This window comes from Patagioenas fasciata, chromosome 4 (assembly GCF_037038585.1).
Source record: "Patagioenas fasciata isolate bPatFas1 chromosome 4, bPatFas1.hap1, whole genome shotgun sequence".
Lineage (NCBI taxonomy): Eukaryota > Metazoa > Chordata > Aves > Columbiformes > Columbidae > Patagioenas > Patagioenas fasciata.
In genome coordinates this window covers 30341014-30354528 of record NC_092523.1, presented here as the reverse complement: position 1 = coordinate 30354528, position 13515 = coordinate 30341014, and the positions used below count along the sequence as shown (strand labels likewise).

At 39.9% G+C, this 13515-nt stretch overlaps 1 protein-coding gene across 4 annotated transcripts in view; it reads right to left on the bottom strand.

Annotated features, from left to right (window-relative positions):
- Positions 1 to 4293: 4293 nt before the first annotated feature.
- PAICS (phosphoribosylaminoimidazole carboxylase and phosphoribosylaminoimidazolesuccinocarboxamide synthase) overlaps positions 4294 to 13515 on the bottom strand; it is a 59955-nt gene continuing 50733 nt past the window's right edge. For all 4 annotated transcript variants that reach the window (XM_071807525.1, XM_065836154.2, XM_065836155.2 and 1 more), the window contains 7 exons: positions 10080 to 10258; positions 9210 to 9389; positions 9009 to 9122; positions 7666 to 7749; positions 7384 to 7564; positions 6239 to 6397; positions 4294 to 5517 (listed from right to left, as the gene is read on the bottom strand). In XM_071807525.1, the coding sequence (XP_071663626.1) occupies positions 5351 to 5517; positions 6239 to 6397; positions 7384 to 7564; positions 7666 to 7749; positions 9009 to 9122; positions 9210 to 9389; positions 10080 to 10258 (1064 nt within the window). In that variant the 3' untranslated portion in view covers positions 4294 to 5350. The remainder of the gene's footprint in view (positions 5518 to 6238; positions 6398 to 7383; positions 7565 to 7665; positions 7750 to 9008; positions 9123 to 9209; positions 9390 to 10079; positions 10259 to 13515) is intronic.

Genomic DNA, 13515 nt, shown 5'->3' with positions numbered 1-13515 from the left:
AAGCTTTATTTGCATAGTAAAAGAAAGGCGATCCTCCATTTCTCCACCTCAGCACATAACCTTAGAAACTTAGTCTTTGTATCACCATGATCTTCTTAAAAATGCAGGTGATGGGATTTTTTTTTTCTTGACAGAGAAAAGTCCCTATAGCCAGGCTTGAAATACCAAAAATAATGTTATGTTGGGTTTTGTGTGTTTTATTTGTTTGGGTTTTTTTTCTTGCCAAGAGCTTTAATTTTGAAATTGAGTATTCCCTAGTCTGTTGGAAGAGGTGGCTTCTAGGCATTTTTATACTTTGAGTTTTTAATAAAATAAGCATTCAGATAAAGTGTCAGTTGACTTGCACTGTCCTGTGCATATATAAGTTCTCATTCTGGAACCATAAACCAGGCAAGAGAAGAATTTATTAAAAAAATAAGGAGCAACGACCACAAAAAAAGCAGTTACTGGAATTAACACATGCTGCATTAAGACTGATAAGTGCTACCCTTCAGTAACTATTCCACATGCATAATCATTGTGGGTGCTGTTGGGAATGATATGAAATTGAGAATGGAAAGGAAAGTTTGTTTTTTTTTAAGAGGCCTCTTGAGATTTTTTTCTAGTGGTTGTTTTGTGGTCCAGACTTTCTCACTTTGTGCAGTTAGAATGGGGCAGAACAAGCTTGCCTGAATGTTCGCATAGACATTCTAGTAAATAGCTCAGAGAGGTACCATGCTATACTTTGTACGAACAAAGGCAAATAGCAGGATTTCACTATGGATTTTAAAACATTAATTGCACTAGAGATGGTACAAGTGATGTAACTGAAATGCAGTCAGGAGTGCCTGTGAGGATGTGGTAGGCTCTCTAGGAAAACACGTTTTGAATGTTAGAGGGAAAAAGTTGGTAAAGAAGTCTTTTTTACTTCTAGTTAAGGGGTTTTATTTTGTTTGGTAACATAGATGGAAGAAAGTTCTATATTGGAAATAACTTACAAAGCAGACTGAATATGAACCTGTACTAGCTAGAAAGTTGGCCATTTACTACAAGTTTACGTGTGTTAGAAAAGGGGAATGATGTAATGGGAAACTGGGGACAGGGACCTGGGCTATATTAAGACAAATACAGTCACTTTCCAGTCTAAATAGACATTTTCTGGAGTTCGGCATCTTAAACTACTTAACTATATAATCTGTTTGTGTGAGTGTTAGTTCCTTGTGTTCAAGGCTTTCTAGTCTGCTAGGAATATTTTTATTTCTATCAGCATAAAGAGCTATACAAGGTGCTTGGCAAAGTGGGCTACCTTCTCTCTGATGATGCTGTAAGGTGCTGGTGGTTGGTTGGGGGTTTTCTATTTTCCTTTTGGGTTGATTTGTTTGTTTCCCTCATCAGACTGCGCTTGGTCTTGGCTGGGGGTCACTTGCTGGGGCTGCCACAGCCCATCCTCTTTCCTTTGCCCCTTTATCAGAGCTGTTGTCAGACATTCCAGCCTACTGTCCCCTTCTGTATGAAACCTGGTACCTTGGAAGCCCCAAGTTCCTGTGACAGACAGTGTGTTCTTTTCTGTGAAAACCTCCATTCTTGAAAAGACTTCAACTTGATGCTTGATATTCTCAAGCATCTGTTCAGCTTTTGGCAACTTACTTGCTCTTCTGTTTTTTCTGTCACAATATCCTCCTGGTGATGACATCTGTCATCAGGAGGGGAGAAAGTGAGAGAAAAGGTGTTATTGTTAATTCTTCCAAGTTCCATGCAAATATATCTGAATTCCTTCTTCAAGAACTTTTGAATTTTACCTTCTATGGGGAACAACAAACCTTCTGTCTTCTCTAAGACCTTCTTACTCTCTGGATGTATACCCTTCAGGAAGCAAGCCCTTCAGAAAGCTCCCAGTGTAGCTGAGCTGATATTTCATAGTCGTCACCATTTCCATCCCAAAGAAAGACAACAGGACATGTCTAAGGCCTGCTACAAGACTGCCAAGGCAGAAACCCAAAGCTCTAGTGGCAATGGCAGTATTGCTGTGGTCCAACCCCATTGAAGTTATTTAAGGAAACAAACTGAAACAGTGTGGGGGGAAAAGGGGGAAATTAGGATCTTCCTCTCCTACAGATGTCCACATGCCTGTGGTGGTTAAAGCACTCTTCTAAGAAGTAACAGAAAAGTTTTTATTGCTTTTCCCCTGTAGAGAAGGGATTAAGAGGTTATTAAACCCACAACCTTGGTGTCCTGGAATGGTGCTTTAGTCTTTGAACTGTGAATGGAGGATTAAATCAGTGGGAGCCATGGATGGTTTTCCCTCACATATTTTACAAAAGGGCTTTTTGAGTTTGGGGTTGGCTTTTTTTGGAAATGAAATGATACCATAGAGGCTGAACACCAGGTGCTACTCACCAGTACCTGGAGCAGTGTAGGATGTAAAGCTAGTCCTGCCCTCAGCATTTCCTTCTGTGAAGTCTAAACACTCCTTGCTGATATCTTTAAAGAAGTTAAACTGTTAAGCAGGTAGCTCTCCTAATTGATCTAATCAAGGGTCCTAGGTTCCACAGCAGGTGCTTAAGAATTAGATTTTCATTACAAGTATTCCAATTCAATTTTTAATATGCAAATAATTTTCAGTAACCCCTCTGTGTAGTAGTTTTTGTGAGAATATAAGCACTTTTCAATAATGTGTTGGGATAGCTTTTAAAATTGGACAAAAAAATCCTAACTGCTACAAGAGCGATTTCTGGATATAGAAATGCTCAAGTTGTTGCATCTATGTAATAGCTGGAATACTGAACCAAAGGAAAGTATTTTCATTCCACAGCAGAATATGAAGAACTTCCAGCTAACCAACTGAACAGCTGATATGCAGCACTTCTGCCTTTATGACAACTCTATAAAGTTCCTGCAGATATGATAGACCTCACAGGTTTCATTTGCTGATCACAACACCACACTGCTAATGCTGAGTGCTGTGTTGTAGTATTTCTTTGCAAAGCAACTGCTCAAGCAAGGGTTTGATTCTGAGCGTTCAGTACAGACTGCACCAAAAAAAAAACCCTAAACAGCCCACACCATCCAAAAGCCGAAGAATGGCCATCTCCGTGGCAACTAAAGTACTCTGCATGTTCTTGCCCAGCATAAGTTGGCACAATTTTACAAATGAGGGCGCAAGTAATTTGAGAAAAGTAACCAGAGACAGCACAGCATATTCCAGGTGTAACACTCAAACCGTTGTCCGTTACTGATTTTTATTATGTGTGGGAAGACTGTGCAGAGACAGCAATGCAACGTGGCAATGCAGGTGGAAAAAGAGACAGGAATGGCTGGCTGCAGTTGTGTCTCACCATGACACTAGGGCATGCAGATGACTGTAAGCCTGTCAGGTTGACTATCTATCAGAGTTAACACACACAGTGGAACAGGGAGGGGAAGAATAGGAAATGACACCTTCACCTCTTGTGTAACTTCACCCTCAGGTGATGTATTGTTACACAGCTGAGGTAGCTGCCCCCAGGAGAAAGAAGTGCTGCACTCTCTGTACAGTTCTTGGCTCTAGTTCTTGTCTGATTACAAAATAAGCTGATCCAATTTGCTCACCAAAGCAAGCAAGCACTCATCTCTTTTCACCCATTATTTTTTTTGCTAGTTGAAGTTAATACCACTCTCTTTTAGGAGAGCTAGGGGACAGCACACTTTCAGATGTGCTTAGCATAAGTAGGTAGGTAAATAGCTTGTTTGCCAAGACAGTGTTTGGAGGATCTTCACTTTAAAGTCAGTGCTTCCACAGGGATGGTGTACCTCCAACGAATTTCAACCCCTTTGTCATCACTAGCCCTCACTATTATTGATATTTCATGTAGAAATTCATTAGAAAAGCAACTGCCCTCAAGACTAAGAAGAGAGTCCTAATTATTTTGCTTTAGTGTAAGCTTTGGCCAATCAAAAAACCCTACACTTAACTCCAGAAGACAGCACTGTTGGGAGCAGTGTTTAAAGCTCTTCTCTACAGCCACACACAAGATGTGGCCCCTTCCTGTGAATAAGGCCAGCAGCAGCATTTAATCCAGTTACACTAAGGGTAAGCCTGACCACACAATCACAAAGCAGTACATTGAGGAACAAAGCAACACAGCTTGCTGTAACAGTGAAACACTCTGCTACTTTATTATCTTCCAGAGGACTGCCACTTCATATCACTCTATGCAGGCTGTAGTGTATAAGCCTCTTACAAGAATATTACCTGGCTGACAGTCCTGAAGTTACATACCACAGCTGAGGGCTAGTTTTTACATGTGCTTACTTAATAAATCTCCATGAAAAAGCTTTGAATTCAATAGTTTATTTCTAATTGTAAAAGCATAAATGTTACATACATTGACTAATTGCATATTTGTCAGAATCGTACCTACTCAGAAGATAGGTGTGTGCAAAGACAAGACAGTCATGCTTAGATTTCCCCCAGTAGTTGGTTGCTTTACTATTTATTCCCCTCTTCAGTTCAGTAAAATTTCAAAAGAAACAATGAGAAAATATAGACATATAATAACTAGACTTATACAAGTGTATGAAGACAGTCTGACAACATCCCATAGGTTCTAGTGAAGGCAGACATCTGCCTGGTATTTAAAAGGGCAAACACTGGGCTAGGCAAGAGTTACAGCAAACAAGCAACAAGCCTAGTTACAGTTCACTCAAACCATTTGTATTTATAGCTTGTTAAGAACAAGAGAATTGGTGTCAACTTTATCACATCATTCCAGAAGATATCAATGGGGTATGGATACACACAAAAAAAAAAGAAAAAGGGGGGGGCAACAAAACCAAACACCTAAAACATGTATGTAAATACATTATGATAAGGGAAGGTTTTTTTTTTTCAGTCTCTTAAAACATTTTTCCAGCCCCCTTTCCTATTAATATAGCGTATTTGCCACTTTATTGCTAAAGAAAGCATACCATCATTGCAAGCAAAACCACATCAGCGTTGGCTTTAGTTAGCAGTCCAGTTGAGTTAATAAGGTTCAAGACATACATGATTACTATGGAAGAATATTACTGTTACAGAAACACAGAAGACTAGTTGAATTCTATTTAGATCACACCAAATCATTCTCGACATAATCTGTAGTTAACAGTATACACTAAAAAGCAAAACAGCACCATTTTGGAGCAACAGAAAGTGATACCTAAAATACTACTCCCCCATCTTTTACCAAGTTGTTATATTAAAATAATACACAAGGGAAGGATGAGGACACAATAGACTTCATATGCTGTTGTATGCAGGACTTTGGAGCTCATCCAAATGTAAATTCCAGTATGAACGAATATGCACGCCATTATCTTTGTGTAACTAATAATAGTTACTTGTTAGTATGACTTACAAGGTGCACTCTCGAAGCTTTTTGTCAGCCTGCTTCAAGGAGATCCAGGTGTTTAACATGTTTGATCGCAGTTTGGCCCACACCAAATGGTTGTTTAACCCAAATATCTGGGCAGCAAACTGGGCAGCCCCTTCAGGTGACAGAGTAGTAGGACAGCCAAGACCTGCAGAGAAGAATATGCCACTTAACCAAAGCATGTCTTATAGTCAAACAAAACACTGCCTCTTAAGAACAATTTAAGGCGATGATTGTTTCAGCCTCCAGGAACCACATGATCTAGTTTTAAAGCTACTGAAGTATCATGTGTTCCACTACTTCTAATATGACTGCTTCATGGCATCTTAAACCAAAAGCCAGCATAGCAAATGACTCTTCTTATACAAAGGTAACAGACTTCTGGGCCCCCTAGTTGCCAAGCATTCCTTCAAGTCACTAACAAAAGTAAAATATAATACAGGTAACAATGCAATAAAGAGATAGAGTTAAGATCCTATCTACACTGATTGAGGAGAAAGATCTTTTTTAAAAAGTCTTTGATCATAAGTAAAATGCAGCTCAATTATTAACAGCTCTATTAACAAAATTCAATTTTTTAAATCTCCATCAATACTAATTCCAACTTCAAACAGGAATATTTATCAAAAATAAGGCAAGGTTTACATCTTTCTAAAGATTATTCCTATGTAATCATTACTCTGTTTAATGGGCTTTTTGCCATCAAAGAGTCAAAGACAGTATGCAAGATACTTCTATAAGACTTTATTCAGTACTGATGCAGCTATTTTTCCAGTGTTTTGCCAAATATTTGTATATGTACGTACACTAGAACAACAACAAAAATAGAGCAAGGTCAGTACCAGAGCAGAATTTGAAGAACATCTTACCGCTGGGTAGTCTGAGAGAAGACCACACATCCTGAGCACCCCAGTCAGCTGAGAGTGGAGGACAGTTGACAACTGGATAAGCAGTGTTACCAGACATTACCGGCCCCAAACCATTGCTTCTGCCAGCTACTGCCACAAACACCGTTGGAATTCCATCTCCTGGGTGGGGATAAAAAGATATGAAGAAATAAGCAATCCACCTTGCTCTCTACCACTTGCTTTTGTGGGAACTTAGTATCCAAGTCCACAATTCTGTTTGCAGTCATTTTCTCAATTCCATTACATAGCACTAGAATTTTGTGTCCGACTTCCTCCTTTACAGAAATATCTTCCAAATCTTGCAGCCTTAAATCCCAGCTACTGTTTACCACAGCTGAAGTTAGAATCTTATTCTGTCTCTGAGGGGAAGTCACAGTATCAGAGGAATAGGTGCTGCTTAGCTTTGTAGAGAACACAGCCATTAAACCTTTTGATCTTTAAGTGTTCTTCTCCCTAAATCTTAACACAGTTCACCTCAAAATAAGTGTTTCTCAACTACCGTTACCACATCTGTAGTTTCAATGAGTAGAAAGTATACTCCCACAAAATAAATAGTTCTTATCTCTGCTCTGCTAGGCTGTAAATGCTTTTGAAGAGATGTCAAGTTTTACTGTTAAGAATGTAAATGAAGTTTGGTTTTTTTTTTTCTTATGCCATCTAAAACAATGAACAGGAATATTTTCATGAAACATGCAGGATAACATGACAGGAGCAACATCTGCCTTATAATTAGCACCTAAGAATATTCAGAGAGAAATTGCCACTCCTTGTTTCAGAAGGGCCAGCAGTACCAGCAAGATGTTACAATAAGCATATTAACATGATCAAGGCTTGGGCAAAGTAGTTCTGGTACTGGGATAAAAGCAGGGGTTAGACTTAGAGTACTGGAAGCTGCAGCTGGGCAGCAGGACAATACATTTCTCTGCAATTCCCTCCTTCAGTCTATAACCTGTCATTGTGTATTTAGCAAGTGTAGAACAGCATTGAAACAGCTTGGTGTTATCTTTAACAAAAAATGGAAAAATCCCACACAAATCCTCAAATGGCTAAGTCATTCTTGAATACGATATTGTTTAAATCCAAATCAGTAGTTCTTGGACATTTACCTTCATATTCTGCTTTGATCCTTAGAGTTTCATCTGGCCCTTTGTGAGCAGAGGTCACTCTTAACTCACAAGGAATTCCAAAGGTTGCACATGCCTTTTTAATTTTTTCACAGTGACTGAGGTCAGAAGGGGATCCCATCAACACCACAACTCTACCTTGGCTCTTTGTTTTCAAAAGCAACTAAGGAAAAGAGTGAAGAGGGGCAGAGGAAAGAAAAACAGTGAGCAGGACTGAAGACGTGCAATTATTGAAGTCTAGACACGTTGTCCATAAAAACACACCTCCACTCTTTCTGCAACCCATTCAAAGTTTCTCTTAACCATCTGCAATGCTTCAGGAGTCACTTCTTTCAGGTCTCGGTAGGACTGTAAAGAGGTAAAAAACAAAAACACAAACAACTTGAAGTTGATTACGAGTTTTCAGTACATAAAGCACTCATTTTGCTGACATAATTTATAATACCCCAACTGAAATATTTATGCAGTTCCCAGCCATTCCATGGGAAGGAGAACAGAGATTGATACAGATATAGGAGAGAGTGGATATGGAAGCAAGGAAGAGCTATTAATGAAGAACCATTTCAGTAGGTGTAAACAACCTTCCACATTACAGTTCATGGACATTTGCAACACAAAAGGCTGTTAGCTATGGGGGTATCAAGGTTTTAGAAGCTTCCCAAAGGATAAATTCAGGGAAAGACATACAACTTATTTAAAATTGTATTTGTAAAAAGGTGATTTCCTGAAGTGGCACTGCACTAGCCAACTTAAGATTCTGCATGATATTATCATGTACCTTACTTTAGGGAGATGAGCAAAAGCATTGTCAGAACAATTCACTTTAGCATGCTACTACATAGTTAGGTGAAGTAAACAACAGAGCAGTTCTGCTTCCCAATTTAAAAATAATATCCCTCCTCCCACACAAACATTTTGAATTTTTTCCCTGTGGCTTACAGCCACTTTCTCTCACAGGGTCTCTGCTGCTAGTGTCAGTGACTGTCACAGGAGATTCATGGCAGCAGCATTTCCAAAACGGTTCTTTCATAACTGCTTATCTGGTAATTCAGAGATATTTGACAACTGTAATTGCTACAAGTTTAAATACAGGACAAGTTTTACTTCAACCTTGTTTGCAGTCCTCATATGTGGCCAGGGTCTTTTAGTAACACAGACAACTGAATATTGAATTCACACTTAACCTAAATAAATAATGAAGAAAACCATTGTCCCTGTAGATTCTTCTTATGTATCGCCAGATCTCTCCTAATAGGGATACCATTCTGAGTAAACAGAGAAACTTGGAGGCAGACCTGGGAACAAAACTTTATATTCTTCCTATCGATTTGTTGTCCAACCATTTTATTATCAGCACAGCAAGTCAGAAATACTTGTTTCCCTGGAAGCTCCACACTTCATTACAATAGCTCCAGTCAATAGTGCTATTGGGCTTTCCTATTGAAGATATATAGGCAAAGGATTTTTTTTTCTACTATAAACCAGATAATCAACTATTTAATGAGAACAGGATTGGACATTAGGTACCCTATGAGCTACTCTGTAACAAGAAAAAGCCACTAATTTTCCTTCCCAACTGACTTAAAAGGTAAAGATGAAAACAGTACCTGTTTGTCCTTCTGCTGGCTTCTGTCTCCCGATGGCCACAATCTCCAAGAATCATTATCAATAACATCAGCAAGAACAATTTCTTTTGTCAGAATATTAACACCAAATTCAATCTAAAACAAAATAATCCTATTTTAGGAACTATATAGTGAATATATTTCCTGTTAGAACCAGGATTGTGAAAAGTCAGATTCTTATACCTTCAGGTCTACCAGAGTGCAGTTTTGGGGCTGCCATGACTTTTCCAGGATCTCAAAAATAGCTTGAGTAGAACGAGCCATAATATCCACTTCAGTCTGGCCAATAGTAAGTCCAGCAAAACAGAATTTTGCTTCAATTAGCTGCTCCTCAGACCACTGTGGATCATTATTAGCATCATCCTGTTTAGAAAACCAAAACATCATGTAATTTAAGATAGCTAGAAGAGCAAAATAACCATTAGAAGAAAATACTAGGTTTTGTTTGTTTCTTTTCAAAAAACAAATTCAAGCTTCAAACTAATATTTGATGATCAGCACTAAAAAAAAAGAGTGACAGCAACATTGAAAACACTCACTGTAACACCTCAACATCTTTCAAAGCACTTCAAGTTTGGACAGTGCCCCAAGAGTGACAAGGTACACTACAAACAACACTCTAGGTCATAGTTCACAAGACACTTCTTTCAGCATGCATACCCAAAGTGCTGAATTCTAAGTGACTAGCTAGCTACTCATTCTCAGTGTGCCACATACTATTTATCTTAAATACATCAATACATCCATTTAAACTGATGCCTTAGACTTATGCCTAAAAAGTCCTTATACTTTATTAAAAAATATATATTTTATGTACAGTGTGGCTTGGTTTTCTTTGATGGCCCCATACACCAGTATTGCATTCTAGACACTTTAGATAAAACAGCTGTTAGACAAAAACACAAGAAAACACTAGAATGGCAAAACTACCAACACTAACAGGATTGGTCAGCCACTACTGCTACTTGCTTTATTTGTGAGCAGTTTTAAGGACATAATACAAAATTCTATCTCTATTTAAGTTTGATTAATATCACAGGAAAGGAAGCTTACCTTGTAAAACATCTCAATTTTGGGTGGGTAAAACTTATATCCTTCTTTAACACCAGGGTTTCTTTTGAGGAAGGAGCCAGTAGCAATTCTTCTGCACACCCATTCAATTGGGATCATTTCACAGTGAGCGGCTATGAATGCTGTGTCACTCTGTTTCCTAACAAAAGCTGTTTTGATTCCTAAATATAAAGATGGCAGCTTAGTTCCATTACCAGGCACAGTCCACAGCTGAAACAAGTCACAAACATCTTGTTCTTATCTAGACTTAAGCGATACACTGAATCTCTTCAGGGTATTTTAAGACCACTCTTGCCTTGCAAAAGGTGATCAATGCAGTTACTTTCCACAACTCATTAGCTCTGCCAGTTTTATCATGCAACACTCTCCTGTAGCTCAGAACCTCATGCCCTGGTCAGAAGTCCTATTCCTGCAAAATCTTGTTAATGGACATTTTTAAAACTCCATCCCTCACAATGGCTTGTTTTTAGACAACAGTTAGCAGCAACCAGGTACCAGGAAGATCCATCATAACCTGGAACAGTAATTGGAGGTTTTCAGAGGAGTTTAAGAAAGGCAGCAAAACACAAAAGTATGGTAGTCTTTACTGCTTAGTTGAATAAAGGAGGATGGGGCATGGAAAATGACTTAGTCCTCTCTTCCATTACAAGACAATATCTATTTAAAGCACTACATCTTCAGGGACAGCCAACATGTGCAGATAGCCACTGCAAGTGCAAAATGGCTCTTCTTTCAATTTCACTTTTGACCAAAGTCCCACTTTTCTCCCCTGAGGACAAGACAACATCCAAGCCCAACTGGTATCTGCCAGAAAAAGGAGCTGTATCCAGTCAAAGCAAGAAGTAGCTCTGTTCCATTCCACTTCCAGATCCATAAAGGAAGAGCTAAATCTTAAAATATAGTATTAAGATTGACTCTTCTGATTTTGTTGCATTGCCCTCAATGGCAGAACGATTTAAATAATCAACTGCATATTATGTTACTTCTAAATCCAGGCATTAAGGCCCCCGCACGGTTTACTACTACATTTTTCATCAGTGCAGACCTGTGCTTTTGAAGGGCTGACTTCAGTGCTATTATAAAGGAGAAACTTTAACAGAACTTTGTAAATCATCACCTTTGAAAGAGTAGGTTAAGAAAAGTTGCACAAAGCAAACAAACGACTTCTACAATGAGGCATTCACGTTATCTGCAACTTATGCCAATCAAATAAGCAAACTGATGAAGAACCCCAAAAGTTATTCTGTTGCTTTAAAATACAGCTGCAGTTTACTCCGCATATTTTTCCACAGCACCTGAAGTTACTGAGTACAAAACATTTAAGGATCTTTGAGATGTCTACAGCATGGCTCCTTCACAGCTAAAGCTAACAATCAAAATATTTAATATCCTACAGAAATTATATTTACTATTGCCTATTTAAGAATTAAGCAAAACAACTCATAAATTGTTCCTAAACAAAACCTAGTAGTTTTGATCAACTGCAGATATAATCAGAAAGACCTTGGAGGCTTCTTTGTACTGTATGCACAATAGGCTTCCCAGGAAATCCAGCAACTGAGGATTATACTGAATTACTTGATCACAGTTTTTTCTTTCCCCACCAATCCATTTGCAAAATATCTTGGTCTCAGCCCATATTTTAAGAACAGCTTGCACATAAATTTGGTAGATAGAACTCTGTGGAAACCATCTTTCTCTTCCCTGTGTATGAAACACACTTAGGACTTTACTGTTTGACTATCTGAGAACTATTACTACACCTAACAAAGAATACAACTTTTGGAGTAACTCAGCTGGTACTTGAGCAGTTTTTGTGCGACTGCTCCAAAGTGCAATGAGCACACAGCTCTAAGACATTTCAACCAAGTTCACTGATACCTGTATTATAGTACTGTTTGCAGACTCAAGTTCAAAAGCTCAAGATCAGAGCATCACAACATGGAGGAAGTCAAGGAATGGAGCCAGGAGATCTGTGTGGTTAAACAGGGAGCTGCTGGGTAAGCTCAAGTGGAAGAGGAGAGTTTAGAGGTCATGGAAGGAGGGGCTGGCCACTTGGGAAGAATATAAGGCTGTTGTCAGAGGGTGTAGGGAGGCAGCTAAGAAAGCTAAGGCCTCCTTAGAATTAAACCTGGCAAGAGGGGTCAGGGACAACAGAAAGAACTTTTTCCAATACATGGCAGGCAACGTAGGCCCACTGATGAATGAGGTGGGTGCCTTGGTGACAGAAAATACAGAGATGGCAGAGTTACTGAATGCCTGCTTTGTATCTGTCTACACTGCTGGAGGCTGTCCTGAGGAGCCCCGTACCGCTGAGGCCCCAGAGGAAGTCAGGAAAATGGAAGTGTGTTCCTTAGTTGATAAGAACTAGGTTAGAGAGCAATTAGGCAATCTGGACATCCATAAATCCATGGGTCCGGATGGGATGCACCCGCGGGTGCTGAGGGAGCTGGCGGAGGTCATTGCTGGACCACTCTCCATCATCTTTGCCAAGTCCTGGGAAACAGGAGAGGTGCCTGAGGACTGGAGGAAAGCAAATGTCACTCCAGTCTTCAAAAAGGGCAAGGAGGAGGACCCAGGTAACTATAGACCAATCAGCTTCACCTCCATTCCTGGGAAAGTGATGGAATAACTTATCCTAGGTGCCACCTCATGGCATATCAAGGAAAAGAAGGTCCTTAGAGGCAGTCAACATGGCTTCACCAAGGGGAAGTCACGCTTAACCAACCTCATTGACTTTTATGAGCATATAATCAGGTGGAGAGATGATGGCAAGGCAGTGGAAGTGATCTAGTTTGATTTCAGTAAAGCATTTGACAGTCTCCCACAGCACTCTCGCAGCTAAACTGCTGAAGTGTGGACTGGACGATCGGGTAGTAAGGTGGACTGTGAACTGGCTGAAGGAAAGAAGCCAGAGAGTCGTGGTCAATGGGTCAGAGTCTAGTTGGAGGCCTCTATCTAGTGGAGTGCCTCAAGGGTCACTACTGGGACCAGTACTATTCAACATATTCATCAACGACTTGGATGAAGGAATACAGTGCACTGTCAGCAAATGTGTTGATGACACCAAGCTGGGAGGAGTGGCTGACACTCCAGAAGGTTGTGCTGCCATTCAGTGAGACCTGGACAGACTGAAGAGTTGGGAAGGGAAAAATTTAATGAAATATACCAAGGGCAGGTGTAGAGTCTTGCATCTGGGTAGGAACAACCCCAGGTTCCAGTATAAGTTGGGAAATGACCTGTTGGAGAACAGTGTAGGGGAAAGGGACCTGGGGGTCCAGGTGGACAGCAGGATGACCATGAGCCAGCACTGCCTTTGTGGCCAGGGAGGCCAACGGCATCCTGGGGTGTATTAGAAGGGGGGTGGTCAGTAGGTCGAGAGAAGTTCTCCTCCCCCTCTACTCTGCCCTGGTGAGAC